Source organism: Rhipicephalus microplus, chromosome 2, assembly GCF_043290135.1.
Source record: "Rhipicephalus microplus isolate Deutch F79 chromosome 2, USDA_Rmic, whole genome shotgun sequence".
Classification (NCBI taxonomy): Eukaryota; Metazoa; Arthropoda; class Arachnida; order Ixodida; family Ixodidae; genus Rhipicephalus; species Rhipicephalus microplus.
In genome coordinates, this window is record NC_134701.1 from 146650625 (window position 1) to 146677821 (window position 27197).

The 27197-nt window shown below is 46.0% G+C and overlaps 1 protein-coding gene across 3 annotated transcripts in view; it reads left to right on the top strand.

Moving 5' to 3' along the window:
* LOC119170680 (NPC intracellular cholesterol transporter 1-like) overlaps positions 1-27197 on the top strand; it is a 136874-nt gene that overhangs the window by 59932 nt on the left and 49745 nt on the right. For all 3 annotated transcript variants that reach the window (XM_075886910.1, XM_075886912.1, XM_075886911.1), the window contains exons 2-4: positions 20114-20276; positions 22207-22450; positions 23868-24113. In XM_075886910.1, the coding sequence (XP_075743025.1) occupies positions 20114-20276; positions 22207-22450; positions 23868-24113 (653 nt within the window). The remainder of the gene's footprint in view (positions 1-20113; positions 20277-22206; positions 22451-23867; positions 24114-27197) is intronic.

Sequence of the window (27197 nt, forward strand, 5' to 3'; positions counted from 1 at the left end):
TATGGCGTATAGGACTGCGGTTTTGGCGTGCGCATTTTGGCTCCCCGCCCTTCGTGGCTCTTTCGTTCTTGCCTCGAGGTTCCACACCCTCCATCTCGCTTCTTTCTCCGCCCCCTCCTTTCCTACACCGCGCTATATAGACCTTTGGTGCCCTTGAACCTTTCGCTGTTGCTGCGCCGGCTGTGTTTATGCGTACATGCACTACAGCCGACGTCGATCGAGGTTTGATGTAATTTCGCATGCGCGTATCCTCTAACATTCACTCTATGTTGTACGCACCTTTCTCGCTCTATTATTCTGGCCATCGCGATCTGTCGTCACCTTTCCAGCTGGCTGCTCGATGCCGCGAGCTGGCTGCTCTTGTCGAGAACGAGCTCGTTGTATAGTTGTGCGAGAAAACATGCTTCTGTTCAAAGTGGACAATTGAGCCAGTTGGTGATACATGGTTGCAATATAATAGAACGACCTCGTTGTATAGCTGCACGGTGTTGTGCCTCGCCCAAGTTCCACGTGGTCTTCGCGGCCTGCTGGCACCTGGCAGCTGTTGATGAGTCAACCCTGCACCGGGACGGCGAAGGACGCGGACAATCGGGAAAAACCACGTCGCCGGCTCCTCTTGACACAAAAGTCGTTGGCCAAGCTTTTGTCAGCCGCCGAGAGCAACACTCCGAAGCAGCGTCGACCCAGCAGCTGTACGGGGTATTCTGCCTTGCTTGAGTCAACCTGGCTGCATCAGGGAGCGACTTTGCGCATGGGATTCCACGTCATCTCACTGTGGTGCCACGCTGGCGCGTGGGGTCTCCCTCACCAAACAGCGAACTGGGCATGCCTTGCCCCCTTTCCTAGGTTCAGAGGGAGGCGGTGTTTGGCTTTCCCTCTTCGGGGCCGGAGAGGAAGACGACGATCTCATTGGAGTATCCTGCGCATAAATTATCTTTGCAAGGGATCTTGGGAAGGCGGACGATGTATAAAAACGCTAGCGCAGAGGCGCTCGTGGGTGATTCTCTTTTCATGTTGTACCACGCTACCATGTAAATACTGTATATAAACATTTTTTTCTCCTTCTCCGGCTTCTCTACTCGTCCTCTCCGGGGACTCGGATGGCCCGAGTCCGCACCACGCTACCCAAAGGCGCAACAGTGGCTGGCAGCTTATGGGATTCGCCTGCGTCGGCTGCATCGAAGTGGTGAGTGCCGCGTGTTTGCTCTTCTTTTCGCCAGACTCGTTAGCGCAGATGGTCGGTAACGTGGTAGGGTGATTGTGGTAAATTTTGATTCGCAGACCAAGAATTGGGTGGCTCGTGGGCAAAATTACCTTAGAAGAGAAACGGTGTGCATATCTAAGATGGAGAAGTTTAAGGTCCAAGAACTCCTCGAAATTTGTCAGGAGCTGAATATTTCGGTCGGCTCGGTTAAAAGAAAACAACAAATTTTGGAGCACTTGGGAAAAGAGGAAGTGAGTTTAGAAGAGGCCATTGAGGCCAGAGAAACCATTTTGGCAAAGAAAGAGGAGCGTGAGCGCTTAGCCCGTGAACAGAGAGAGGAGGAAATAAGGAGGGATCGCGAGGATAAAGAACATGAAATCCGTCTGAAAGAACTGGAGCTTCGTATGTCCGTGGGAAATCGAAATTCAGGGGGTGGAGAATCAAAGATAAAGGATCTAATCCACACCTTCAAGGCGGGTGACGACATTGCATTATACCTCGTGCATTTTGAGCGAGCATGCGAAAATGCAGGGTTTAGTAGGGAGACTTGGCCACAAAAACTGATATGCGTACTACCAGGCGAAGTGTCCGATGTTATCGCAAGAATGAATAAAGAGGACTCCGAGGTGTATGACAGGGTAAAGGCTGCATTGCTACGAAAATGTCGCCTATCGACAGAGGCTTTCCGCCTGCGGTTCAGGCACTCTAAGAGGGGCAACGAATCTCATTCAGACTATGCCTACCAAATTAGAGCCAACTTTGAAGAGTGGCTCAAAAGCGCGCAAGTCTATGGCAACCATGACAAGGTCATTGAGTTGATGGTACTTGAGCAGTATTACCGGGGAATTCCCGAGGAGGTAAGGCTTTGGGTGCAGGATAGGATGAAAGACGTAGACATGAACAGGGCAGCAGAACTCGCCGAAGATTACTGCTCACGCCGTAGTCTCCGCAGTACACCACGAACTTCGGAAAAAAATGAAAAGGTAGAAAGCTGGTCGGGAAACCAGGGACGCAAGAGGTTTGCAAGAAATAACTGGAAACCCGAGAATTCCAAGTTATTAGACAGTCAGCAGGGAAAGGACAGTGAGGGGACTAAGGCGGCACCTTCATCAGGTTCAAAGGCGCCTGGTGACATAGCGCATGCGTTAGAAGCGCGGAAGCCAGTTGTTTGCTACAGCTGCGGAGAAAAGGGCCACATGGCCAGGAGCTGTAAGAGGCACATGGCATTTGCCACAATTCAGGAGTCAGAGGATAGCTTAAAGCTGTTGAAGCCTTACATGAGGACACTCTCAGTGAACGGCCGAATGTGTAGGGTATTGAGGGACTCGGCGGCCACAATGGATGTAGCGCATCCAAGTTGCGTATCTTCCGAAGACTATATAGGAGAGTGTGCCTGGATTCGGCAAGTGGCAGAAAAGCAAAGCGTCTGCCTACCGATAGCGAGGGTTGTAATCGAGGGCCCTTTCGGCCAATTGTGTACGGAAGCAGCAATTTCAGCCAACCTTCCGGAGCACTTCCCTTACCTATTTTCAAATAAGTCTGAGGAAATGTTAAAAACACGTGGAGAATCATTTGCCACCGAAATAGCTTGCATGGCCCTTACCCGTTCGAAGGCGCGCGAGCTGACGCAACAGCTGAGCAGCTCACCCTCTGGGGAACAGACGTCCGAGGGCAGTGTAGGAAAACCTGAGGTAGTTGCGACGGAAAATGAGTCTGCCATGCGAGTTGTCGAGACGGAAACTGGGGCTATGGTCGGCAACAGCGAGGAAATATCTCTAACGCCCGAAAACGAGGACTTGGTGACAGGCTCGGTGTTAACACCCGCGTCCACCAGTTGGTGTCAGCTAGCCAGATCCGACCGTGCAACGCTAGTGGTCGATCAAAAGGCGGATCTCGCACTCTCTATGCTGCTAGATGCCATACATAAGGAAGGTAACTCTAGAAAGAACGTTTCGTTCTACACCCAAAACGAGGTGTTGCATCGCAGGTATGAGAACGCTAAAGGGCGGGTCTACAACCAAGTGGTAGTTCCACTAAAATACCGGCGGAACATTCTCGACCTGGCCCACAGCAACGCCTGGGCGGGCCACTTAGGTATAAAGAAAACGAAAGCTAAGCTGGCTCAGGAGTTCTACTGGCCCGGGTGCTGGAAGGATGTAGAGATGTTTGTCCGTGAATGCGACACTTGTCAGCGGATAGGAAAATCAACAGACAAATGGAAGGCACCAATGAAACTAGTGCCAATAATCACAGAACCCTTCCGTCGGCTCGTGATTGACATCGTGGGGCCTCTGCCTCCATCTAAATCAGGATATCGGTACGTCCTGACCGCGCTGTGCGTTGCCACCAAGTTCCCGGAGGCAATCGCACTGAAAGAGTTGAGTTCAGTATGCGTGGTGGACGCATTGTTGTCTATTTTTTCTCGGGTGGGTTTTCCCTCAGAGATACAGTGTGACAACGGAAGTGTGTTCACAAGCTGCCTTACGACTACATTCCTAGAACGCTGCGGGATAAAAATCGCGCATAGCTCTATTCACCATCCACAGTCGAACCCTGTGGAACGCATGCACTCGGTCATGAAACGCGTTTTGCGAGCTTTGGGCTTTGAGCATAAAAGTAACTGGGAGGGGTGTATACCAGCTGCGATGTTTTCTCTGAGGTCGGCCCCACACGAGAGTACGGGTTTTAGTCCGGCTGAACTTGTCTACGGCAGGAACTTGAGAGGTCCGCTGCACTTGATACGAGAGTCATGGACTGGATATGGGGAGGACCCTAATGTGGTTTCCTATGTACTGGATTTATTGGGGCGACTGGGGACTACACGCGAAGTGGTGGAGAGCAACATGCGCGCAGCACAGGCGCTTCCAAGGCCCGTTACGATAAGTCAGCTCGAAAGCGAGTCTTTAGAGTGGGCGATGAGGTGATGCTGTTGTGCCCTTCAAGAAAAAACAAGCTGGACGTACAATGGGAGGGACCAGCGACAGTGATGTCAGTGCTTTCAGACACCAACTACGAGGTAAAGTGGGGCCGGAAATGCCCCAAAGTGTATCACAGTAACCTAATGAAACCCTACATGCGACGAAAAGCAGTAGTAAACCTTGCACTCAATGTTCCTGAGGACGAGGGCGCGGAAATCCTTTGTCTTTCCGATGGCACGGTCAGCAGCACATTGTCAGATAGGGTAGACACAGGGAACACCCTAAGTAAGGCTCAAGAGGAAGATTTAGAGCTTTTAGTACAGGAATTCGCTACCGTTTTCTCCGAGAAGCCAGGCAAAACGGATGTGATTAAGCACGACATTGAGCTGACGGTTAACAAGCCGATCAGCTGTAAGCCGTATCGGGTGTCACCTAGACAGAGAGAGATACTAGAGGCCGAAATTCGCCGCATGATCGACCTAGGTGTTATCATCGAAGCAGACAGTGATTTCACCTCGCCTTTGATTTTGGTTGAGATTCCGGGCCGTGATCCAAGGCCATGCGTGGACTATCGCCGCCTGAACTCTGTAACAATCGACCAGACTTACCCTATTCCTAACATTGAAGAGAGGGTAGAGACAGTGTCTAAGGCGAAATACATTTCTACGTTAGACCTTGTTAGGGGGTATTGGCAGGTCCCTTTGACAGAGCGCGCGAGTCGATACGCTGCTTTTATCTCACCCCTGGGCACTTTTCGTCCTTTGATGATGAGCTTTGGGCTCAAGAACGCGCCGTATTGTTTCAGCCGCCTGATGGATAAGGTTCTCCACGGGCTCGAGAAATTTGCGCTGCCTTACCTAGACGATGTGGCGATATTTTCGGACAAATGGGAAGACCATGTTGAACACCTTCGGATGGTTTTGGAACGGATCAAAAATGCAGGTCTTACGGTAAAGAGAGAGAAATGTCATTTGGGCTGTGCTGAAGTAAGCTATTTAGGGCACATTGTAGGAAATGGGCGTCGTCGACCGTCCGAACTCAAGGTAGCCGCGGTGGTCGGTTATCGTCGTCCCAGCACTAAGACCGAGATGAGAGCATTCCTCGGCCTCACAGGTTACTATCAGCATTACGTCCCGAATTACTCCGAGATTGCCAGCCCTTTGACAGATAGTTTACGCAAGACCGAACCTGTGAACATTCAATGGGACTCTAAAAAGGAAGACGCTTTTCAGAAGCTGAAGCACGCATTGAGTGAGAAACCCGTCTTGAGGGCACCGGATTTTGCAAAACCTTTCACTATTCAGTGTGATGCAAGCGAACGCGGTTTAGGAGCAGTGCTATGTCAGACGGACCAGAGTGGAGAGGAGCGGCCGGTTTTGTATTTGAGTCGCAAATTGAGCAGCAGGGAAGAGGCTTATAGCACTTCGGAAAAAGAATGTGCTTGCATTGTTTGGGCCGTACAAAAACTAGGCTGCTATGTTGCTGGCTCTAAGTTTATTATAGAAACTGATCACTCTCCACTAACCTGGTTACACCAAATGTCACCTAAGAATGGTCGTTTGCTCAGATGGAGCATAGCACTGCAGCAGCACAATTTCGAGGTGCGCTACAAGAGAGGTGGCCTTCATACAAATGCAGACGCCCTAAGTCGAGCGTTTTGACTCGTCAAAAGACGCGGAAGGTTTGTTTGATTTTTTTGTTTACCTTTACCTAGTTTATGTGTACTCTTTTTTTTTCTTTCAATGTGTTACAGTGAGGGCATAGAGAAATTTTTTACTGACTCCCTCGTTGTCCCGAGCTCTACAGTTTGCTTGTTTAGCTTGATTATAATGTTATCTCGATTCCAAATGGAATTACGTATGAAAGAGTTACTGGACACTTGTCCCGATTGGTATGCACATTGTTTCCTTGAGCTTAAGTTATTAAGATAAGATGTTTGCTTTGTAAAATCTGAGGCCTGGCGATGAGAGTGGCGTGCACGCGGTGCTTGTCGCATTGTGTGTGGCTGACAAAGGTCGTTTCTTGGAGCTTGTCACCCACTTTTCACCGAAGCGGGGCGCAGAGGCCAGCTCTTGGAGCATTCCAGTTTGACCAGGCCCTTCGAGAAAGCAAGAGCCTTGCCGGAACGTCGCCGACATCGACCCGGCCGAGCTGCATGGAACAACTCGACCTCCCGATGTATCATCTGGCGGCGGGGGTGCTGTTGTGCCTCGCCCAAGTTCCACGTGGTCTTCGCGGCCTGCTGGCACCTGGCAGCTGTTGATGAGTCAACCCTGCACCGGGACGGCGAAGGACGCGGACAATCGGGAAAAACCACGTCGCCGGCTCCTCTTGACACAAAAGTCGTTGGCCAAGCTTTTGTCAGCCGCCGAGAGCAACACTCCGAAGCAGCGTCGACCCAGCAGCTGTACGGGGTATTCTGCCTTGCTTGAGTCAACCTGGCTGCATCAGGGAGCGACTTTGCGCATGGGATTCCACGTCATCTCACTGTGGTGCCACGCTGGCGCGTGGGGTCTCCCTCACCAAACAGCGAACTGGGCATGCCTTGCCCCCTTTCCTAGGTTCAGAGGGAGGCGGTGTTTGGCTTTCCCTCTTCGGGGCCGGAGAGGAAGACGACGATCTCATTGGAGTATCCTGCGCATAAATTATCTTTGCAAGGGATCTTGGGAAGGCGGACGATGTATAAAAACGCTAGCGCAGAGGCGCTCGTGGGTGATTCTCTTTTCATGTTGTACCACGCTACCATGTAAATACTGTATATAAACATTTTTTTCTCCTTCTCCGGCTTCTCTACTCGTCCTCTCCGGGGACTCGGATGGCCCGAGTCCGCACCACGCTACCCAAAGGCGCAACAACGGGCAGACATGCTTCTGTTCAAGTGAGCGATTTAGCCAGTTGGTGATACATGGCTGAACTATACTGTCTCTGTTTTCTACTGCGCAGTATAGTTCGATCATGCTTCCGTTGTGTCGCCTTCGTCTCGTCACGTGACGACAAATGACAAAAACAAACGAGAACCCAGTTTTGTTGGCAAATTGCTCGTGTGTGTTCTGGTGTACGAGTAGATGGCTCAACGGTCGCACGGAATGCAGTGTATGTATGTACAGTCGCAATATTTTTGAGTGAACACAGGAGCCCGTAGCTTTCAGTACTACTAGCGCTGTTAGACGACACGCCACAGTATACCTGAGCGCATGCGCAAGCGGGGTATACCTTCACTTCGCACGCATAACGTCATCGCAGCGCTCGTTTGTCGGCTGTTAGCTGATTTTGGCCTTCCCGCTGATCTTATTATGATGGCTAGAAAAAGTTTGGTGCTTTCAGTTCAAATGCCTTGTCTTTTATGTCTGCCGTGTCACTTGGTTTTCATTTTTTCTCTTTTTTCTGTGTTTTTGTAGTACAAGGAATAGGTGAAGGAACGCATACACCTCAGCTGTTATTTGGTGCACATTTGACGAAAGACTGGTACGTTTATTGAATTTCTGTCAGCAGTCTGGAATAGTTTTGCCTAATGTTACACTCGTATTTTGTCGTGTCCCCTTTTGAAAAACAAAAGCACTGCTGCCATTCTGGAAGGTATAAAAATAGTGGCCCAAAGTTACGATGCCCTCGAATATTCTGCTACTCTTGGCGAACCTTACATTTGTCTTCAGTCGCTGCGTAAACAGGGTTTCGCACATAAGCGATTTCATGTATATTCTCGCACATTTTCACTAATTCTCAAGCTTGCAAGAGCATCGTGATCCAGTGATTTTATGTGTGCTCGTTCAATACTTTTACAATGTGCTACTGGGCCAGGTATGCTGGAACACAAAATGTGCATCGCAGAAAGCGCTCACTGAAAGATCAATGATGACCCCTCCCCCCCCCCCCAAAAAAAAAAAAAAAACGTCAGCGAAAATACTAACATATTTTCACGTTTACTTGCATATCGAGTAGAACGTCATTCGAAGTTATACATTGTCGCCGCTTTGAGGCACACGGCTCTCCTACTGCCGTGTGCCTAGTGCGTGCAGCAGATGACACGACACGCTCGCCTGACGAAATGTGCGCGGCGGCAGAATTTTTGCCACCTGGCCGCACTGCGCATGAGTGATACTTCTTGCGGTCGCCGCTTAACAGCGCTGGAACCTACGAAAGCTATGCGCTGCCGTGTTCACTCTAAAAAAGATTGCGACTGTACGCTGCACCTTACATGACTCTACCTGTGAGGCAAGGAAAAAAAAAAAGGCCCCGTATCTGCGTGCTTAGCTGCAAATGTCGATTGCCTTCTGCCGGCCGCTTTTCGTGCACAGCTTCACATTTTCAGTGCAGCCTAAGAAACACTAGGGTCTTCAAAACTTCTTATCTATGTATTTTCGATTAAAGGAACACACTACCTAATACTAAGATATTGATGTTGCACCTCAGATATGCGTAATATCTGATTTTTGATCGACAATGTGCACAAGTTAAGCAGCCACCTGATCAATATGGGTGTGGGCACTCAACAAGTGCTTAAACTTTGGTTGGTTGACTGAATCGTGTGACAGACTAAGACCATCGCCTTAAAAAAAAAGTGAAAATGGGCACAGTGCCATTGTTGGTTGTATGGCTCCATCTCGGTGATGGGGCTGGCTTTCGACACGGATGTACACGCACTGTAGACGAACACGGCTGCTTATACACTTGGCGCAAGTTCCGATCGAGTGCTAAGTACACACATCGGCATGCTATACCCGCTTGAGATTTTGCTGAAACCACTCTTTTGCTTCGGCTTTTCCCAGAAGTGGCGACAGGCTTGATTTGTTTGAACAAACCTGATATTCTTCCCCGCATACGTGTATCTATACCTACCTGGGCGCCGAAGACAGCTCAGGGGCAAATGGTCCCTTTTCAAGCGGGCTCTTTTAATGACACCTAACTGCAAACAGCGCCTCTTTATACGCGTATAAACGTCCCGTCTACTGATAGGATGGTAAAAAAATTATATTTGTTTAAACGCTAGTCGCGAGGGTACTTCAATCGTATATAGCTTATAGTGTTCCGTTGATACTGCATATCTTAGACGGTTATCTCGAACCGTGGTGGCTTCTAAACGCACACCCTCTGGTCTGTGTAATTCGGGTCGATTTTCTCGCTCACCGACGCCAATAGTGGCATGGCTAATGTAATGACGCTGCCATAATGAATTCAGGTATCGTTAACGTCGTTTATTATTTGGTTTACCCTATAGAAACGAACTGTACGTTATGTGCAGTATAATTTGCAGCATGGGAAGTCAAGCTACTTTTGCCGAAAATAATGCGATAGTTAAGTACGGTTTCCGTTGACGTCGTACGGCGCATGTGACGCCAAGGCCGCGCTTCTTACGTAACGACCCCCGTGACGGCCAAATCGGGTCTCTTCGTCGAACAGGCTAAGATTTGTTTGATGAGGTGAGGTAATGGGGGCTGGCAGGGCTCGAGAAAGTTTCTTTTTATATATATATAACTGGAAAGAAGCGGCATATATCCAGTCCTTGCATGCCTTATTTCTTTTTCCTCTCTGTTGCACTTCTATATCGTATACTCAAACAAGTATGTGCATTTGCCAGTACTTTATTTGCTTACCCACACGTGGCGAGTTGTTTCCGCTATGAATACACTCTCACCCCGCTGTTAGACGGACTGTGATCTTCTAGCTTTCGCCGCGTACGTCTGCTCTTTCTGATAACCTTGCAACACCATCTCTCGTTATGTCGCCATTTCTGCTGGTGTATGTGAAATTTCAACAGACGGAGTATCTCATGACTTTGTGGTGCTGTCTTTCTTGTCTCTCCTAGCCTTATTTTCTTGTAGAGATGCCATTTGCAAAAACAAGAGAACTTTTCGAAAAAAAAGAAGACTGTTTTATTTTCGTTCTTTCGGCGCAGTTGGAAAAACTGGCCGAAATTTCCGTTGGGTAAAGCGTACAGAAATAAAGCTTAGGCAACACCTAGCGCTGAACGTGAAACCAAGACGTCACGCATGATATGAAAACACCAAACTATATGGCTGACCACTCGCAATAAACATCACACAAAGTCAGCTTCATTGTCAGCTTAAAGTCTATAGTGTAACTTCGTCGTTCAGGTGTGGTCATGTTCGGGGGTGGTTTCTGATGTTTTCGTACCCGTTATTATTCAGTTTTGACTATCCCTCGTATACACTTCTGCGACCTGTGGTGGAAGTCTGTTTATAAAGCCGTGTGCAAGCGTATACTGCAATAGTTGGGCCAATTTGCAACGTGTAGATGCACTCCACGGCAGTGGAGTGCATCTACACTACGCCGAAGAATTCCCATTCAGAGATTTGAAAATTCCCTATTTCGGTGATTTTCCCTGCAAACGTTGGCGAAATTCCCAGCATATTTCTCTGCACAGCAGTACTAATTTCCGCCCACATCCACGTGCGCACACACTCTAATTACACGTGTTTTGAAATCATGACTAGCCCCTTCATTGCCGCACAACAAAAGCATGACTTTATTAATTCATATATTGTTAGTACACTGCACATCGTGGCCCCGCCGTGGTGGTCTAGTGGCTAAGGTACTCGGCTGCTGACCCGTTGGTCGTGGGATCGGATCCCGGCGGCTGCATTTCCGATGGAGGCGGTAATGTTGTAGGCCCGTGTGCTCAGATTTGGGTGCACGTTAAAGAACCCCAGGGTGTTGAAGTTTCCGGAGCCCTCCACTACGGCGTCTCTTATAATCATATGGTGGTTTGGGAACGTTAAACCCCACATATCAGTCAATCATCTGCACATCGTTGGCTTCAACCCTAAAACCAACAGTGAACTAGAAACCGCTCCGCGTAAATATGAGAAAGAAATCTCAAATGCTATGCTTGCGTGGTGCATGCGCCAGAATCGATTACCGCAAATGAAGGCACACTTTGACCGCTCATTATCCCTTTTCATAGAACAGTTTACCCAGTCTTGAAATTCCCTGCAATATCACAGATTCCTTTTTTCCTTTGGCTCAAAATGACAGGTGAAAAATCCTCGGCAAAGGGAAAATTTCCTGCACGGAACATCACTGCAGTCCACGGTCGGGAAGACCATTGGCGCGAGACGGGGACTCGCTCTCTGTGAGCGCAACAGCGGCTACGCTTTTCCCAGTGTGACATCTTAACATGACGAACAAAGCTGCAGATGAAGCCAGTGGTACTGACTCTGAATAAGAATTCGAACTTCATATTTTTACCATCTTGATGAATGATGCATAGTCGAAGCTATGATGAAATATAATTTCTTAATTCTTTATTCTAACTGTCGTAAGAATTCTAGGAAGTCGCGTCCATTCGCAGAGAGCTGAACGAGTTCGCGGGGATGCTTCTGGCCTGCTTTCCATCTGTTCTATGATGTATGTTCGTTTCAGAGAAAATATTTCATGTTTGTTGTTTACATAATGAAAGTTAAGCCTTATGACATTTGGCAACAAACTATTACCAATGGCAATAAACTATAGACATATGTGGAAGAAAGTTTGTTCTTTTCCATTTTTTTTTCTAAAATTTCTGAAAATGGGAGAAAAGCTTTTTTTCCCGATTGCTCAAATTTTCTGTCGTCTGTAGACCCGTGTCAATGTTGAATCTGCAATAAGGAAATCGCATTGTTCCAAGGTCATGCGTACCGTCATTGTCGATCTCGGTCGATCGAAGTTTTTTTTTTTTTTTTTTGTCCCATCCGACGGGTCGTCGCGATGAGAGGATAGATGTCTTCACGGCACGCCAGGTAGCGTGCGCGCTGGTTTTCCTTCTCTGCGGGCGATTGGGGAACTGCGTGCCGCCGTTTAAGGCAAATGACTTCTCGATCCGTACGAATACAATCGATGCGCAAGGGCAGCTGCTTATTACTATTCCTCTCTAAATTTTTTTTCAGCTTTTAAGTAATATATGGCCGTGCCACCCCGAGGTGATGTACACGTAGCGCACGTGCTTGCACTGCGCAGCTTCACGTGTTATTCTTTAGTGAGTGTGCACAGAATGCCAGCTAGGGTCAAGGACACTTCACAGTTAATGATTATTCAAAATGCGTGTTTGCCAGTGGTGCGACTATTAGACTCCAAGGGCGAATCGGGTTCAAGGGCGACGGCCCGTTCATTACTTCTTAAAGGGGCACTAAAGGCAACTAATAAGTTGACGTTGATTGTTGAAATAGCGGTCCAGAACTCCCGTAGTGCTACTTTTGTGCCAATGAAGTGCTTATTTTGAAATGAGGTCACATGTAGTGGTCTGCATCGAGCTGGCGCACTTCAATTTACCCGCCTCAATGGAACGTCTCGCTTCACTGTTGCCTTGCACAACGTTGCCCGACTTTACTGCGTGGCCGCCGACACTAGTAGCAGCAGAATAAAAGGGGCGGGAGCCACGGCAGCAACAACTGCCATTGAACAATTGCCTGCAATGGCCTTCGAGGTGGCTGACGTGCTTGGTTCAACTGGGTCCCTCTATATGGCACGACCTGTCCAGTTTGACCACGCGAAAATTGAACTTCTGAACCACTCGCGCCATTCCCCATAGTGTCGTCGGCCGGTTATTTTTTCCATTAATCATACAGAAACGAACAAGCAGAATTTTATTACGTGTTTTGATGCGTGCAAGACTTGTTATTTAGTGCAACTACTTCGAAAACTAGTGATTAATTGTTGGCGGTACCTCTCACGTAATTGCGATAATTTTGCGAATGTCCTACGCGTAGCGCATGTCTCGTGCATTTAGCTTAATTTCTTGGCAAGTAAAGTACTGCTGTTGATAATATTCTCCTTTTAGGCGTTGTCATACATTGAGCTTTCACTCTGACGTAACTTGCTGTTTGACTTTAGTGTCCTTTTAATATCGTCCGCTTTGGGGGACTAATATCGCTGAAGTACTCATCTTCGAGAGGGTGTAATTTAAATGTTTTTTTTTTCGCGGCTGGATCACTCGGTATAGCTAGGGATGCTATTAGTAAACAGCTTTTCTGAACTTTGTGCCAAGCATCAGACATGAACCATTGAATTCTAATGCGATGGTTATCTCTAAATGTGGGGGACCTTGTTGCCTATCTGGTCACGTTAAAAGAAACCAAAGAAAACTCTCCAAGAGTTGACTTTAGGACTATTTCGTTTTCGCCGTGATTCTCCCTTTCAGGCTTACCAGTAGGGCGCGTTTTCTTTTTGTTGTTAATTTCTTTTCTCATTTCGTGGACCGCGCAACGCGCGTAGCTCACTCGGGACACGGAAAGATAACGAGCGCTTGTCATTCGACCTCTCGTCTTCTCATGTCGGCCCCTGAGGGTGACGCCTCGGCGCGTTCTCCTGCGGGCTTCGGTTCTGGGCGTTCCTACCCTGCTCGCAGCGGTTGAAACCGGAGAGGCAGCGTCTGTCTCGTCTGACAACGGGAGCGCGCAAAACGCGCGCTGTCGTACGCGGCAACCTCTGCAGACGTGTCTTCGCTCTCTCTTCCTCCTTCTCCGGCATCTCTCCGGGTTTGTTTGTTTATCCGGAATGCTTTGGAATCCGGCTACGACTGGAGATCCGGCTCCATCAGTGCGGTAGCCTCTCTTCCTTACCTCGTCGCTTGTTGCTCTGATAGCGCGCGATCGTTGTCTCTCTCTTTTTTTTTTCTTTGCTTGCTCCATTGGCATGTCGGGCGTGTGCGTATACTGCATACCATAGCTGCGCCTGCGGCCTCAGAGAAAATACAGGTCACCCGCCTGCCCCACTTTCGTAAACACGTCCGTGCCCTTGACATCTTGCAGGATTTGCGGAACCTGCTGGAATTCCATCGCGGCAAATGTATCTTAACTCTGATAAGCGGTGCAGAATATATATATATATATATATATATATATATATATATATATATATATATATATATATATATATATATATATATATAATATAAACAATGACTGGTCTAAGCCTCCGCTATTTTTAAATGGTATCGGTTATTTACTGGCTTACGTGACGTAGCACAGCATCTCTACCAGACATGCACCTTTGAGAACCTGTGATCGCGGCACAGTTTCCAGAATTATTCCATCGCACGATATATGTAAGCATTTCTAGTTTGTTTTTTCATTAGCGCGAGGAAATGGTCATCGGAGCGTTGATTAAAAGACGGGGGCAGAAATACGGGCTCCTTTTTTATTATGTTTGTTTATCGTGGATCTTTGGAAGTTGTTTTTCACGTGACCTTTTCTAGTTTGATATACTCAAACGCGTTTTCGCACTTTATGATGCGCAGCGTCGTGTTCTGATATCGCAACTCGAATGAACATGGGAGGGTGCAACGGAGTTGCAGCATGGCGGATTCACGGAGGTCACCGCGTCCCCTGCCGCTAATCTGCAGTGTGATTGGAGTTCGCGCTGCTTTGTAGAAGGGGGCGGCGGGTTGTTGACGCGGAGCATCTTATTTTAGTCGGGAGCAGTGAGTGGTCCCGCAAACGCGAGCGGTGTTCTTGAAGTGGTCGCGTTGTGTGTGTAATGCACATGGCGCACCGCGTCTCTGCAAAATTTCTTTACATACCTTGGGCGCCGCAGCGACATGTAGTCACTGGATACAATCGTCATTTAATAGGTTCGAGTTAACAAGTTAACACTGGTGCCTCACCTGGAAAGAAGAAATCTGCTTGGCCGTTCGTTTTTTCTTCACGGGTGGCACCGTCCTATACCGGGCTCCAATACCGTATACGACTGGCGCTTGGACTGTTTCGACCTCACTCAGTACGTGGCTTCCCTATATTCCCGCTAGGTGCCGCATGAATTGCTGGAGTCGCGAAGGCTTGCACATGACGTCACTAATTCTTCTAGTACACTGTAACGTCACCATTGCTGTGGTCGTGTTGCGTCGGCCATATTGGTGAACAACCGCGTTGACGATCCGTGTACGTACCAGATGTGCAACTACAGTGTTGAGTACGACAGAGCTGACGTAGCTGCATTGCCACGGTCACTTTCTTTTTTACGAGTGCACCACGCCGCCGGTTGTCGCAAGGCAGCCGTTATATGTGGCGTATACTGTTCAGAAGGCAAGCGCTGCAAGGAAACGATGTGGATCCCTCACTTCGACTCGGAACGGACGCTGCGTGCAGATACGACCTCGAACATCCCCGCCTTCTGAGAAGTGCTGCTTGAAAACATAGGGAAATATTTGGTTTTCGGCACAAATGTTGCAAATATGGGCGAAATAGAGGTGTGCAAGTCAATGGAATTGCATAATTGCTTTACCAGCGGCTGGGTAAATAGACTGTTTGGAAATGAGCTTCGCGGCCGTAAATTTGATCGTGCGCTCGGAGATACGTTGGACGGTTACAACACACCGTGCCTTTCACCGTCGATGGCGTTCGAATGATATACTAAATGCAATGACGCGGGGCTGCAGAAATAGCGTGCTTTCGCACATTTGCAAGTCACGCTCCGTAACCATGTTGTGATGACTAAAATTATAGGGAGAGAGAGAAAACATCGTGAACGCACCCCTTCAGCGATGTGCCCCTTTTCGCTTCACGAGCTCACAGTCATTTTGGGTGGGCGCGGCCGGCTACGCAGATGACCAGCCTGACCTTGGAAAAACATTGAACCATCTCCAGCGTCGTAAGCTCTTTCGACACCCTGCCCGGAGCCGAGTGCGGGAAGAGAGGAAAACTGAGCTGACCGAATTTAAGGTGCTAGAAAAAAAGACTAAACGATTTGGGTCTCTTACACGAAAACTATAGTAAGTTCGTATAGAACAAGACGTTCTGGCCGTCCGAGGTCAGCCAGGTCGATTCCTCTATGATTTCGTTATCTATCCGGCTTTCGGGATTCTTTGAAAAAAGGCGTACACATGCGAAAAACGACGGGGACCTATTCGTGCGCCGCGATGCGCTTCATGAACGGCTCCTGCATGTCAAGCCTCATTTCATGTGTTTCCTTAATTGCAGTTGATAAAGTAAATCAAGATTCACCATTTACCAACTAGTGCATCATATTACGCTAGGATTACATTTACGGCTTTAAAAGTGGATTCCTGTTTAAAGGTCGTCGATCTTATAGTCTTTGCCAGTGGTCTCGTGTTTTAGCTGAGTGTGCGAGCGCGTATACTTGGGGGCTCTTCATTGCGTGGCATGATGTGCCCTTGGCAGATGGCCCTGGTTTCAAACTGAAGTGTCAGTTCATTAACCTATAAATGTCTCACCAGTGAGACGTACAAATTAGGTTAAATTTGCTTCGCTCACTGCAGTATCGGCCTTTTTTAAATGCGAAGCATTTCTTAACGAGCTTCGGCGACTTTGAGCGTATCTATCTATCTATCTATCTATCTATCTATCTATCTATCTATCTATCTATCTATCTATCTATCTATCTATCTATCTATCTATCTATCTATCTATCTATCTATCTATCTATCTATCTATCTATCTATCTATCTATCTATCTATCTATCTATCTATCTATCTATCTATCTATCTGTCTATCTATCTATCTATCTATCTATCTATCTATCTATCTATCTGTATATCTATCTATCTATCTGTATATCTACCTGTCTTTCTGTTTGTTGTTTACGAGTTTTAGCTCTCTTGGCCATTTCGATAATGGTATCAATACCAAACTTAGTAGGGCATAACACGACTGTATAAAGAACATATTTGATTAGTTGTAACATGAATATCATGACATGTATGTCATGAATGTCATATTTCCCATTCGCGCTTCGCATACCATCGATTCCCACTAGACGTGGGATCTGCCAATTTTTGTTTGTTTTGTAACCAATGAGGTTGCCATTTCTGTAAGCATCACCGTAGAGTTAAAGCTATGTTTCGTAATTGGCCTACACATTTCGGACATTCAGGATATCAGTGTGGTTGTGTTGTTTTAAATTTGACGTCAGATCTGTATTAATGACCCATAATTTCAGATACGACATAGGCCTTTTTTTGATTGCCAGCGTTAAAACCACGCCCTATACACCCACCTACCCACCTCCAACCTTCTTCACTGCAACGCAGTGGCTTAGCCAGGGAGTGGCACACTGACCCCCCCCCCCCCCCCCCCCAATCTCCCCAAGTGTTTTCTTTTTTTTTTTTTGCCGCGTTGAACAGAACGGAAAATGATTATTTCAAGGACGTCCTCCCTCCACCTAAGAAAAAAAAATATCTGCCTCTGCCCTGCTGCAGCGGTCCTTGTGGCCCGCTTGCTGAAATCTGCTTGATACTCCTGGTCTAGACGAAATGGTAGTCGTGCTTCGATCCACGCGCATCGACACACCCGCAATGCAAACATGCAGAAATCATGCATACGTGGGGGTGAAGGCATGCCGCAGAGCTTAGGAAAGAACAAGGACTGAGACATTTTTTCCCCTTTTGCACATGACAGCCTAATTTACTGGCGCGTCCCTATCACTTTACCGCTCTGTTAGTCAGGCGCATCAATTGCATTGATCTCCAGGGCACACATGGCTGTGCGCATTCGAGCGCGCTCGTTGTGGCGTCGTCGTCGTTCGTATGCGGCTGCGTCTTTCGCCACGCTTGGCTGCTCGTTGGCTGCACTTTGTGCTTCAACGACTTCCGCAGCGGCGCCACGTGATTGATGATGTCCATGTGCTCGGTGGAGATCCTTCCTTTCGCTGTAGTCGCTCCGTGCACTGCCTTTTCGTGGCAGCGATTGTCACGGTGCGCTCGACTGTCTCTGTCCCTCACGACGATAAACAAACCCCCTTATGACAGCCGGAAATATTCACACGCATGTCCAGATATGTTGTTCCTATTCCCCCAACCTAAATTTTATGGAGAATCAAGGCGTACGCCCGCCGTCTGGAGAATTCGCTTAGAGTTCCGGGTAAAGTCCAAGTGGGTGAAGGCTCGACCTCACGTAGGCGCTGCAACGTGCCAGCGCGTGGCTTCTTCATGCGGCGCTGTGCCCTCTCCCATGGAGAGAGACGGTGCGCTTTCCAGTTGGTGTTGGGCTAACCCGACCACGGGGACGCTACGCTTTCAGGGGGGAGGGCGCAGTGCTCCATCAAGAAGCCACGCGCTGGCACGTTGCAGCGCGTGCGTGTGGTCAGGCCTCAACATCGACTCTCGGGTTGTATGTTCTATGTGCGAGCGCAAGCTTGCGAAGACAGCAGACGGGCGTGGCTGTCTACGCACCGCCTACTAATTGCACAAGTAGATTAAAGAAGCTACGTCTTAGATCTCAGCTGCGGACAGAGATGAAAATTAAAAATGTGCAATAGGCAGTGTGGGTGGACGCATCTATACTCGGTTGGCCACCGTGTGCTGCAATAGCGTGTTGCATTCGCCCTTAATAACTGAGCCTCCTTCCAATCAGATGTGAGAGTGTCTGCGCGCCATTGTATGTACCTTGGAAGACTAGCGTCGCCTTTTGCTACTGTGTACACCCGTGGCATGTCTCTGTGTTTTGTCTGAATACATTGGCTTGATGCCAGTTGGTGTAGAGCTGCTAGTTGGTCCCGCGGGTCATTTATCAATATTACCTGAGCACTTTGTGTGGACTTAAAGTGATTATTCTATAAATTGGCCTTCATACTCTGAACGTGGTATAGAAAATCCGGTAATGGTATTTTGCCTTTCTTTATTGTAACAAGAATTATTTCAGATCAGGCACAGTAAGCCAAGCACGACATGTGGATTCATATATGTTGAATTCTTGTAAAGCAAGGCATACTTTGCTTTTGAATCTGCATCTGTTCTGTATCTTTACTGTACAAGCTTGTTCGCCTCTGAAATAAAATATCTTCCATTAAACAATGATGCCTGTGACAGCGTGTTGATAATCAGGAGTACTAGTTTATCAGATTATCTCAGAGTACTTCCATTCATATCTTTTGCAACAGTGTGGTGTGGGTTGACTTGATTGTATGCCAAAGTGAATCTTTGCTCATTTTTTTTTCTCACTCGATTCAGTGGTGCCCATTTATTAGTCATTATGCCATGTTTCTTAAAGCTCTTCTAGGTTTGTTTACCATGGTTGTTTCGCTTGATTGAAAACCAGTGCATCTGTCTCTCTAACGTCAGGTTAACGAGATATCAAATTTTAGTTAGCCCTCCATTCTTCTCAAAATGATTTAATGAACTAATATGTTATTGCCTTCGTAAAATTGCTTCATTACCTAGATGCATTTAAAAAAAAAGGTTGGCGGTACTTACGACCCATGCAGAACTGCAAAGATATTGTACAAATAAAGCATCAGCATGAATACATCTTTAGTACAATCTTGAGCTAAACTTTCAGGAATAATGGTGAAGTGCTATATTTCCGTTTTGCCACGCGCAAGAAAGCCAAAGTTGTGTGGTGCTCGGTCCATGTAAGCATGCTTGGGCTATGCAGCGTGTTGAGCTCGATCGACAGTGCCGGGATGTAAATTCCTTTTGCTGGTGCTAAATGAATTATTTCTTGGCAACTCCACACTGAGGACGAAGCATTGCTTTTTATTGCAATGAAAGTAATGGTGCCAATGGAACAACAATGACAAAAATGGAATACCACGGGACTAGTCCCGACTTCGATATTTTGCATGTTCAACACCCCGTGATCTGCGTTCCATCATCGTCCCTGTTCTATTCGCGGTGTTACTTTCTTTGCTTTGATCATGAATAAAGTAGCCCTCATTAAGTTGTTACTAATCACTTCTTTGGTTGATCAATGTTCTGTATTTGTGCCGTTTCATTTGTAATACTTAAGATGAAATCTGTGTGAAGGTATTCATGTTGGTAGTGGGGAAAAAAATGCACACACACAAGTAAGGAACCCATGCACAGGACGAGTGCTAGCTCCCGCCCGGTGCAATGGTTCTACACTTGGACTAGCGCCCATCCTGTGTATGTATACCTTACTAGTTAGTGTCTACGTCAGGTTTTCTTTTTTTCGCGCTATGAATACAAATGACTCAAACCAACTAGCCCGCATTACTGCTGTGATTGCTATGTAAATGGCCCTGGCTGTTTTTCTATGTGCCCTCGCACTGACTGCGTGCCTTTCTATTTTGGTCAATTTGCAGGCTCATGGCCTTCCTGTAGAAAGTAAATGTGCATTCCGGGGGAAGTGCGGCATCAATGAGGACACCGAGAAAGACATCCCCTGCAAGTACGATGGGGAAGCACAGCCCCTTGAGAAAGAGGGCCTAGAAATTATCAAAGAAGTGTGCCCCCATCTACTACAAGGTGAGCCTGTGGTTCAGCCGGGATCGCTCCATCACTTTCTTCGTGACAAGAGGGCCCTTATAATTTCGGAATGTGCTTCGGATAGGTCGGCCACACAGACTGGGAAATGCAGCCCAAGAAATCTCAAAAAGCTTCGCTAAGTGCAAGCACTTCGCAGTTTAAATATGTGAAGTGAATGATCGATCGATACTTTGGCAGCATCACAGTAGTAGAGAGTGGTTTAGTGAACATGTGCTCAGCAACTAAGGCATTGCAAATACTTAGTTCAACAAACCGGATTCTTCTCACGACAGCCACATTTTGATGAAGGACAAAATGCAGGGGCATCTGTGCACTTCATCCTCGGGTGCAATTAGTATGGAGGCATATTCATCTAATTATGACATAATTATCTTTAGGGGACACTAAAGAGGAAAATGATTTTTGGGGTTATAATAAAGTACAATTTTACAATCCCAAAAATGCCACTCTTATCGCTACATGGCGTTTGGTAAGCAAAAAAATGCACAAAAAGGAAATGCGGGCGGTCATGCCACTTTGAAATTCCCGCACCAAACACCGTGACTTATGAAATTTTTAAGGTGTCGGCTGGAGGGTTTTATGTAGCTTCCATTCCGTAAATAGAAGTATGAAATTTTTAAGGTGTCGGCTGGAGGGTTTTATGTAGCTTCCATTCCGTAAATAGAAGTACATTGTCATCTGTGAGTGTTGTAGACTTAGCATATGAAGTTTCAGAAAATTTTTTCAAGCCAATGCCTCGTAAATACTAAAAATATATTTTTAAAATTCTGATGTCACACGTTCAGTCTTTAGCACGAAATTCAAAAATGGAACTTCGACCTTGATTTTCTCCATTAATAATGAACTTTTGATCGTGAAACACATGGCATTAGAGTTCTCAGAGTGTAGTTTGTCAATCTAAACCAAGCCATTGGTCCTCTTTAGTGTCCCTTCAAGGTTTGGCACATTACTGGGTTGCTGAATAAAGGTCGAAGGGAGACTTTCGAACCCTTTGGGTTACTAAGTCAAAGGAATCTCGAGATGACTGACCGAGACATCAGAAATCATCAGCTGTAATGACAGGAATTAGAGACATGTGGCTGTAGATGCGTAATGAATGAACCTATGCTTGTAGTGTATACTGTATATCATGTTGGTATTTTCTTGTCGTGTGCATTATAGAAAGTTTCGACTGCATCATGAGCATTATTCAGGCTGGCTGCCTCAATTGCGTACTTGAAAATTGTTAGTGTATTTTGAAAAGCTTCAGGCATGCTTGTTCATGCCAAGAAAAATTTTGGACTTGCACACAGCTGTCATAACGTGACAAGGGTTACATTAAGTTCCACAATTGGTTTATTCAGGAAAAGCTACGATTTGTTTCAGTTTTGTTCTGTTAGGATTTCCGAAGAGGCCAATTGCAGTAGAGTGTTGGACCTTGTGGAAAGCCGATCTTCAGCTAGTGCACATATAGGTAGTAGAGTAGCAGCTGTTTTACAAAACAATATCTCACAAATATGAGCGTACACAGCACACCAAGCACACCAAGTTGGACTGTTTTGTTTGTTTTGAAGTCCCTATCATTTATGCTCCTCAAAAATATCTAAAAGACCCTGCAGCACCTAGGCATCTCTATGATTGGACAAAACCTTTGTGCTTATGAAAGTCTGAGAGACTTGAGTTATATGATCTGTATCATATCTGCTAATGGCTGCATGCGTGTAATTTCCAGCTTAAAAGTGCTATTGAATAGTAAGTAGTTCATGAATCAATTTGATGATTATCAGTTTTGAAGCTCAGCCAAGATTGCATATTTATTATCGGTATGCTACCTGTTGGCATACCACAATTTCAGAATGAAATTTTATTGACACGAATCGTTCAGTGTTGTTAATATAATCATTGTTCGCTGTCTTATCCTTTCTACTAGGTGATGAACCAAAGTTTTGCTGTGATCTACCACAACTACAAAAAATGCATGAAGAGCTAAAACAACCCATCAGCTTAGGCATGGGCAAGTGCCCTACCTGCTACAGCAATTTCGCGCGGATATTTTGCGGCTTCTGCGACCCGAACCAGGGCGACTTCGTAGCTGTGAATGAAACTGAGCCCAGCCAAGAGCCCGATGCCGGCGAGCTCATGGCGACCGTTGTAGACTACGCCATCAGCGAAGAGTAAGCAAAACTTTTGTAATTGCTATTAGTTTCTCTGGCGTCTTCAGTGAAAAAGGAAGGGTTTACATCATTATGGTTGTATGCAGAGATTTTTTAAGGGGGCGAGGGGAGGAGGCGTCTTGTCGATATAATGTGGGGGCCAGACAGGCAGATGGTCATTTTGTGCACTGCATGCATGGCGAAAGAAATGGGGGGGGGGGCACGGGTCCTGAGAGTTGGCCCTTGGTTATGCCACTCCGTTACATGAGTACTTTGTGAAGTACATGGTGGAGCCCTTCTGACAGATTTCGCAAGTATTGCAAATAAGTTCTGCGGGAACCCGCAAGGTGGAGGCAGGGTTAAAAAAGGGAAAGAAAATGACCACTCGTTTGTAGCACGAAGCCACAAGGAAATCCGTACGAATTTCTCAGAAGTAAAAGCTTCTTATTTGCCGAAAAACCCCAGACCAGAAGGAATTTTTCTGGAACTAAGAAGCTTTTGTTTCTGAGAAATTCATACGGATTTCCTTGTGGCTTCCTCTTACAAATGGGTGGTTGTACTTTTCTCTTTCTTGACATTTCACTAAACTGAAACAAAAAAGACGCTGCAGCCAAGAAACGTTTGATGCGAACGTGTGGTTGAAATTGCTACGAGTACAACTAATTGATAAAACAGATGCATTACACATAGCAGCTCTACAAACTTTGAAAGAATTTATTCATTAGTTTATGACTTGAAGACGCTGCAGCCTAGATGGAAGTTTTTGTGGCTTTGCTAGATGGAAGTCCTAGAAGTCCTGGATGGAGGTTTTTGTGGTTCTGCCAAAACCAGACCCGTTTCGAAACAATTTTGTGGTAGTCTACAGTGCTCAAGTCAATAATGTACTTTCTTAGCACATACAGAGCAGTGATACTTCACAATAAATGAAGCTGGAACACTAAATGAAACACTTGTTAGAAGGAGGTTATAATAAGTAGCTCTCCAAAATTTCTTTCAGGAATCGGATGCCAGGAATGGTATACATGGAAAAAAAAAAGGCAGAAAAACCAGAAGGGAGGAACTTATATGAAGGGTTCTACTCTATTTCTAACTGTGAACTTATTCACGTTTCGTTTACCCGTGACGCTACAGACTCGAAAGTCACGAGTTCGATCCTGGCCGAGGCAGTCGCATTTCCATGGTGGCGAAATGGTAGAGACCCGCGCACTGTCCGACGACGGTGCACAATAAAGAACACCAGATGGTCTTAATTTCCTGAGTCGCCACTATGGCATCACTCCTATTCACATCTTGGTTTTGTCACGTAAAACCCAGATAATATCATTGATTACCTGTGATGCTAATCACCACATCTTTGCACAATGCTTACTAGGCTGAAGTCTCATTGAATGGCGTAAGTATATGGTTTCTGGATTTTTTATTTATTATTTTTTTTCAGATTTGTCCATGGTGCTTTCAACTCTTGTGCCAACGTCAAGTCTGTGATAACAGACACGACGGTGATGCAGCTCATGTGCGGGGCACATGCCAGCGATTGCCAGCCCCAGTATTGGCTCGACTTCCTGGGAGCCACGTCGGAGGAAGGCGGGTTTTCGCCTTTCAAGTTCAACTACATCATCACCTCAAAAGAAAGCGTTTCGAGTAGTGGGGTCACGCTGAAGCCTTACAACCCATCCTTCCACAAGTACGTGACGCAATTGTTGTGCATTTGTCTTGTGTATGATATTTCCTATTGCTCAAAAAGTTAAGAACACATTGGATTTGTGCTGTATCTACTGTGGCACTCCTCGCAGAGCAGGCAGGGCAGGCACCAAAGAAGCTTCTTTTGCTTTGACACCTGCTTATCATACGAGCTCACACTTCTATATTGCTAATATAAAATGACAACACAAAACTAATGAAGACTTGTATGAAAATGCTTTTATTTGGCTGTTGTTTCGGTTCGATGTAGTAGACAATGCCCTGTGTGCATGGCTCGAATGACCAGTAAGCAAGCATGTAATGAGCGTACACAAACAATTAGAGCAGATGCTCAATAAATTGAACCTAAAGGGATGAGTAAGATACATTCTGTTTAACAGGACTTCCATTTACTGTTAGATGAACAGGGTCTCGGAATGCAAGAACGAAACTAATCTTGTCGTAAGTGATTGTTTGATTTAAGCAATAGTTCAGTTTAGCAGATATCTATTTACTGATTGTTTACTGTAATTGTTTGCAATGATGTCCATGAGGTGACGAGCAACTGTTTATCAAGTCAATTAAGTTTTTGCATTGAAGGCTCCTCCTTTAAAATCCTGTTTTTGCACGAATAGGCAAGTGACTGTAGCTTGCATGCCTATGCATTCTAATGGAGAGTCTAGCATGGGGTGCCTGTCTTCATGTGAAAGCAGTGGATTGGTTGATTGATGGGACAAGTTGTCACGCTAAATCTTCTGAGCTTTAGAGGGAGCTGTGCTGTTCTGTGCACAAACCTTATGTTGGCACCCACAGGTAATAAACAGTGGCTTGCCAGCATCCTAGCTGTAAAAATGCGCTCATGCGTACGGCCGTCTATGCTCGCTTGCATTCTGCTGCTACGCACTCGCTCACCATGTCGAAACCTGATGACCTTAGACATAGATGCATCACGGCTCCTTTGTGATGTTGCGACACGTTTATCGGCTCTATATTGCCGCAGCCATGAGAAATTTGCCACGCATTCCTGTACTTCATTTACTATTTTCACTTAATATTGTTTTCACACCTGGTTTTATTGTTCAGCATAATTAGAAAATCTCTCGTTTTGTTCCTATGGGACTGTAATGTACATGAGGACACATTTAGCGTCATTTTGGGGGGCTTGCCAACATTGCTTTATTACTGCTCGGCACATTTATAATGATTGCAAGTCGTATGCAGCTATGTTGTGCACAACTTTGTCAATGGGCATCAGTTTATTATTTCATAATCCTTCTAAAGCCCCCCGAAAGGATGTTATACACAGTCTTCGGCCTGTGATGCCCTTAGACCGAAAAATTCAATGTAATACAATGGGTATTACGTAGCAAGAAAGATGCACAACATAAATCGTTATTGGTGCAATGTAAGACAATGGTATATGAAATAAATAAATTGAGCTATATACGCAACTCAAAGAGAATATGGAATACATTGTAGAAATGAAAATTAGAAAACAGAAAACTTACTATGAAAACATAAATTGAGGGCACTAACAGTTAGAGTACGCAAGGATAAGAAGTCGGGAATCTTTAAGCGCACGCTGCAGTTAAATAAATATGAATAAGTCTCAGTGGCTGGTATGCAAATATTGAACTCTTTCGTTACCACACGAAAATGGTTATTTTCCATGTGTTTCTAGAAGATTGTTTTTGCAAGTCCGAAAAGTACTCCGGCATGAATTGTAGCATACCAAATTTCACACAACGAAATGCTCTTTCCAAAAAATACATGTTCTAAAGCTACTGAGATGTTTTGGAATGAATAAAAATATAAAAAGTGTGTGATTTTTGATTGCCAGCTGGTAAACAGTGCAAGAAAAAACACTATGTGCAAAAATATTCAGAACAAAGAAAATCCAGAATATACATTAAAAAAAAATGACCCGAGAAGAGCATAAAAAACACGAAATGTTGTACATAACATTTCTATTCACATGGACGAAGCAAATCGAACCGTGGTGCTCCTTTGTTGCTCGAGCCATGCAGCGAAGCATTGCCTGGTTTTACGTGAGACACAAGTGAACTCGTACACATTTTTCGGTAAATGCTTGTTTTCTTGGGATAAGAGCTTCCAGGTGTTCCAGTATGAATGAATGCCCATGATATGAATAGTCCCTCTACAAATCAGGTGTATAATGAACTTCGCTATTTTGTCTAGCATCGCCTTTTTTCATAAACCACCTTGCCCCGCTGAGGTTGGCATTCCTATATATGCATCCTAACATTTTTAGCATCTTGTACATCATATTAAAAAAAAACAATATCGCGCTCAATTCTGAAATGATTCGCGCTGCTTCGTAGTTGGGGCAAAATGTGCTTTGAGAACCTTCTTGTCGTTTAGACGCTCTTGCAGCGAGCACCAACACACCGCGTCCCTGCGAAGTGTGGACCTCGCACGTAACCAGAGTAGCTATAAGATTGTGCACAAAGGCAGCTACACACTTGTGGCGAAAGAGACAACTTGAGCCCGTAAGCAAAACAAACCCATGAATGTCTGTGGATGTCTAAGGCAGACGCAAAACACCGTCTTCATAAAACTTGAAGCTGAGGTGCTCTCATCCTCGAAATCTAAGCTCCTCCTCACTCAGTTCAGGTGGGGTTGCAAGACAGTTTCGAGTGGCGCATATGTTTTGCAGCGCTCCCATGCGTGCGTGGGGACTATGCCAAAGGAGTGACTAGTGTCACTATATGCGACCTTGTGTCTGACATAACGATACAAGCAAAACCAAAGCTGCTGAAAACTGGCTGAGAAGGCCGTCTCGACATTTTAGACATGCAGCGGACCATCAGAAACATTTTTTTCTAGAATAAATTGTCCCGTACTCCTGGAAACAGCTGTATTGAATAGCTGGCATAAATTTCTGGCAATTATTATTGCTAAACACTATCAAAGTGCAAAGCTGACACTTCAATTCGATATTTGGCTAGCAAAGGTTCCTTTCATTACATAACTTCAATGTTACTGCTGTGTAATCATGAGGGGCACACACTTTTGTCAAAATCACCAGCCTAGTTCACTTTTTCAACAATACAAGCACATTGGTTCA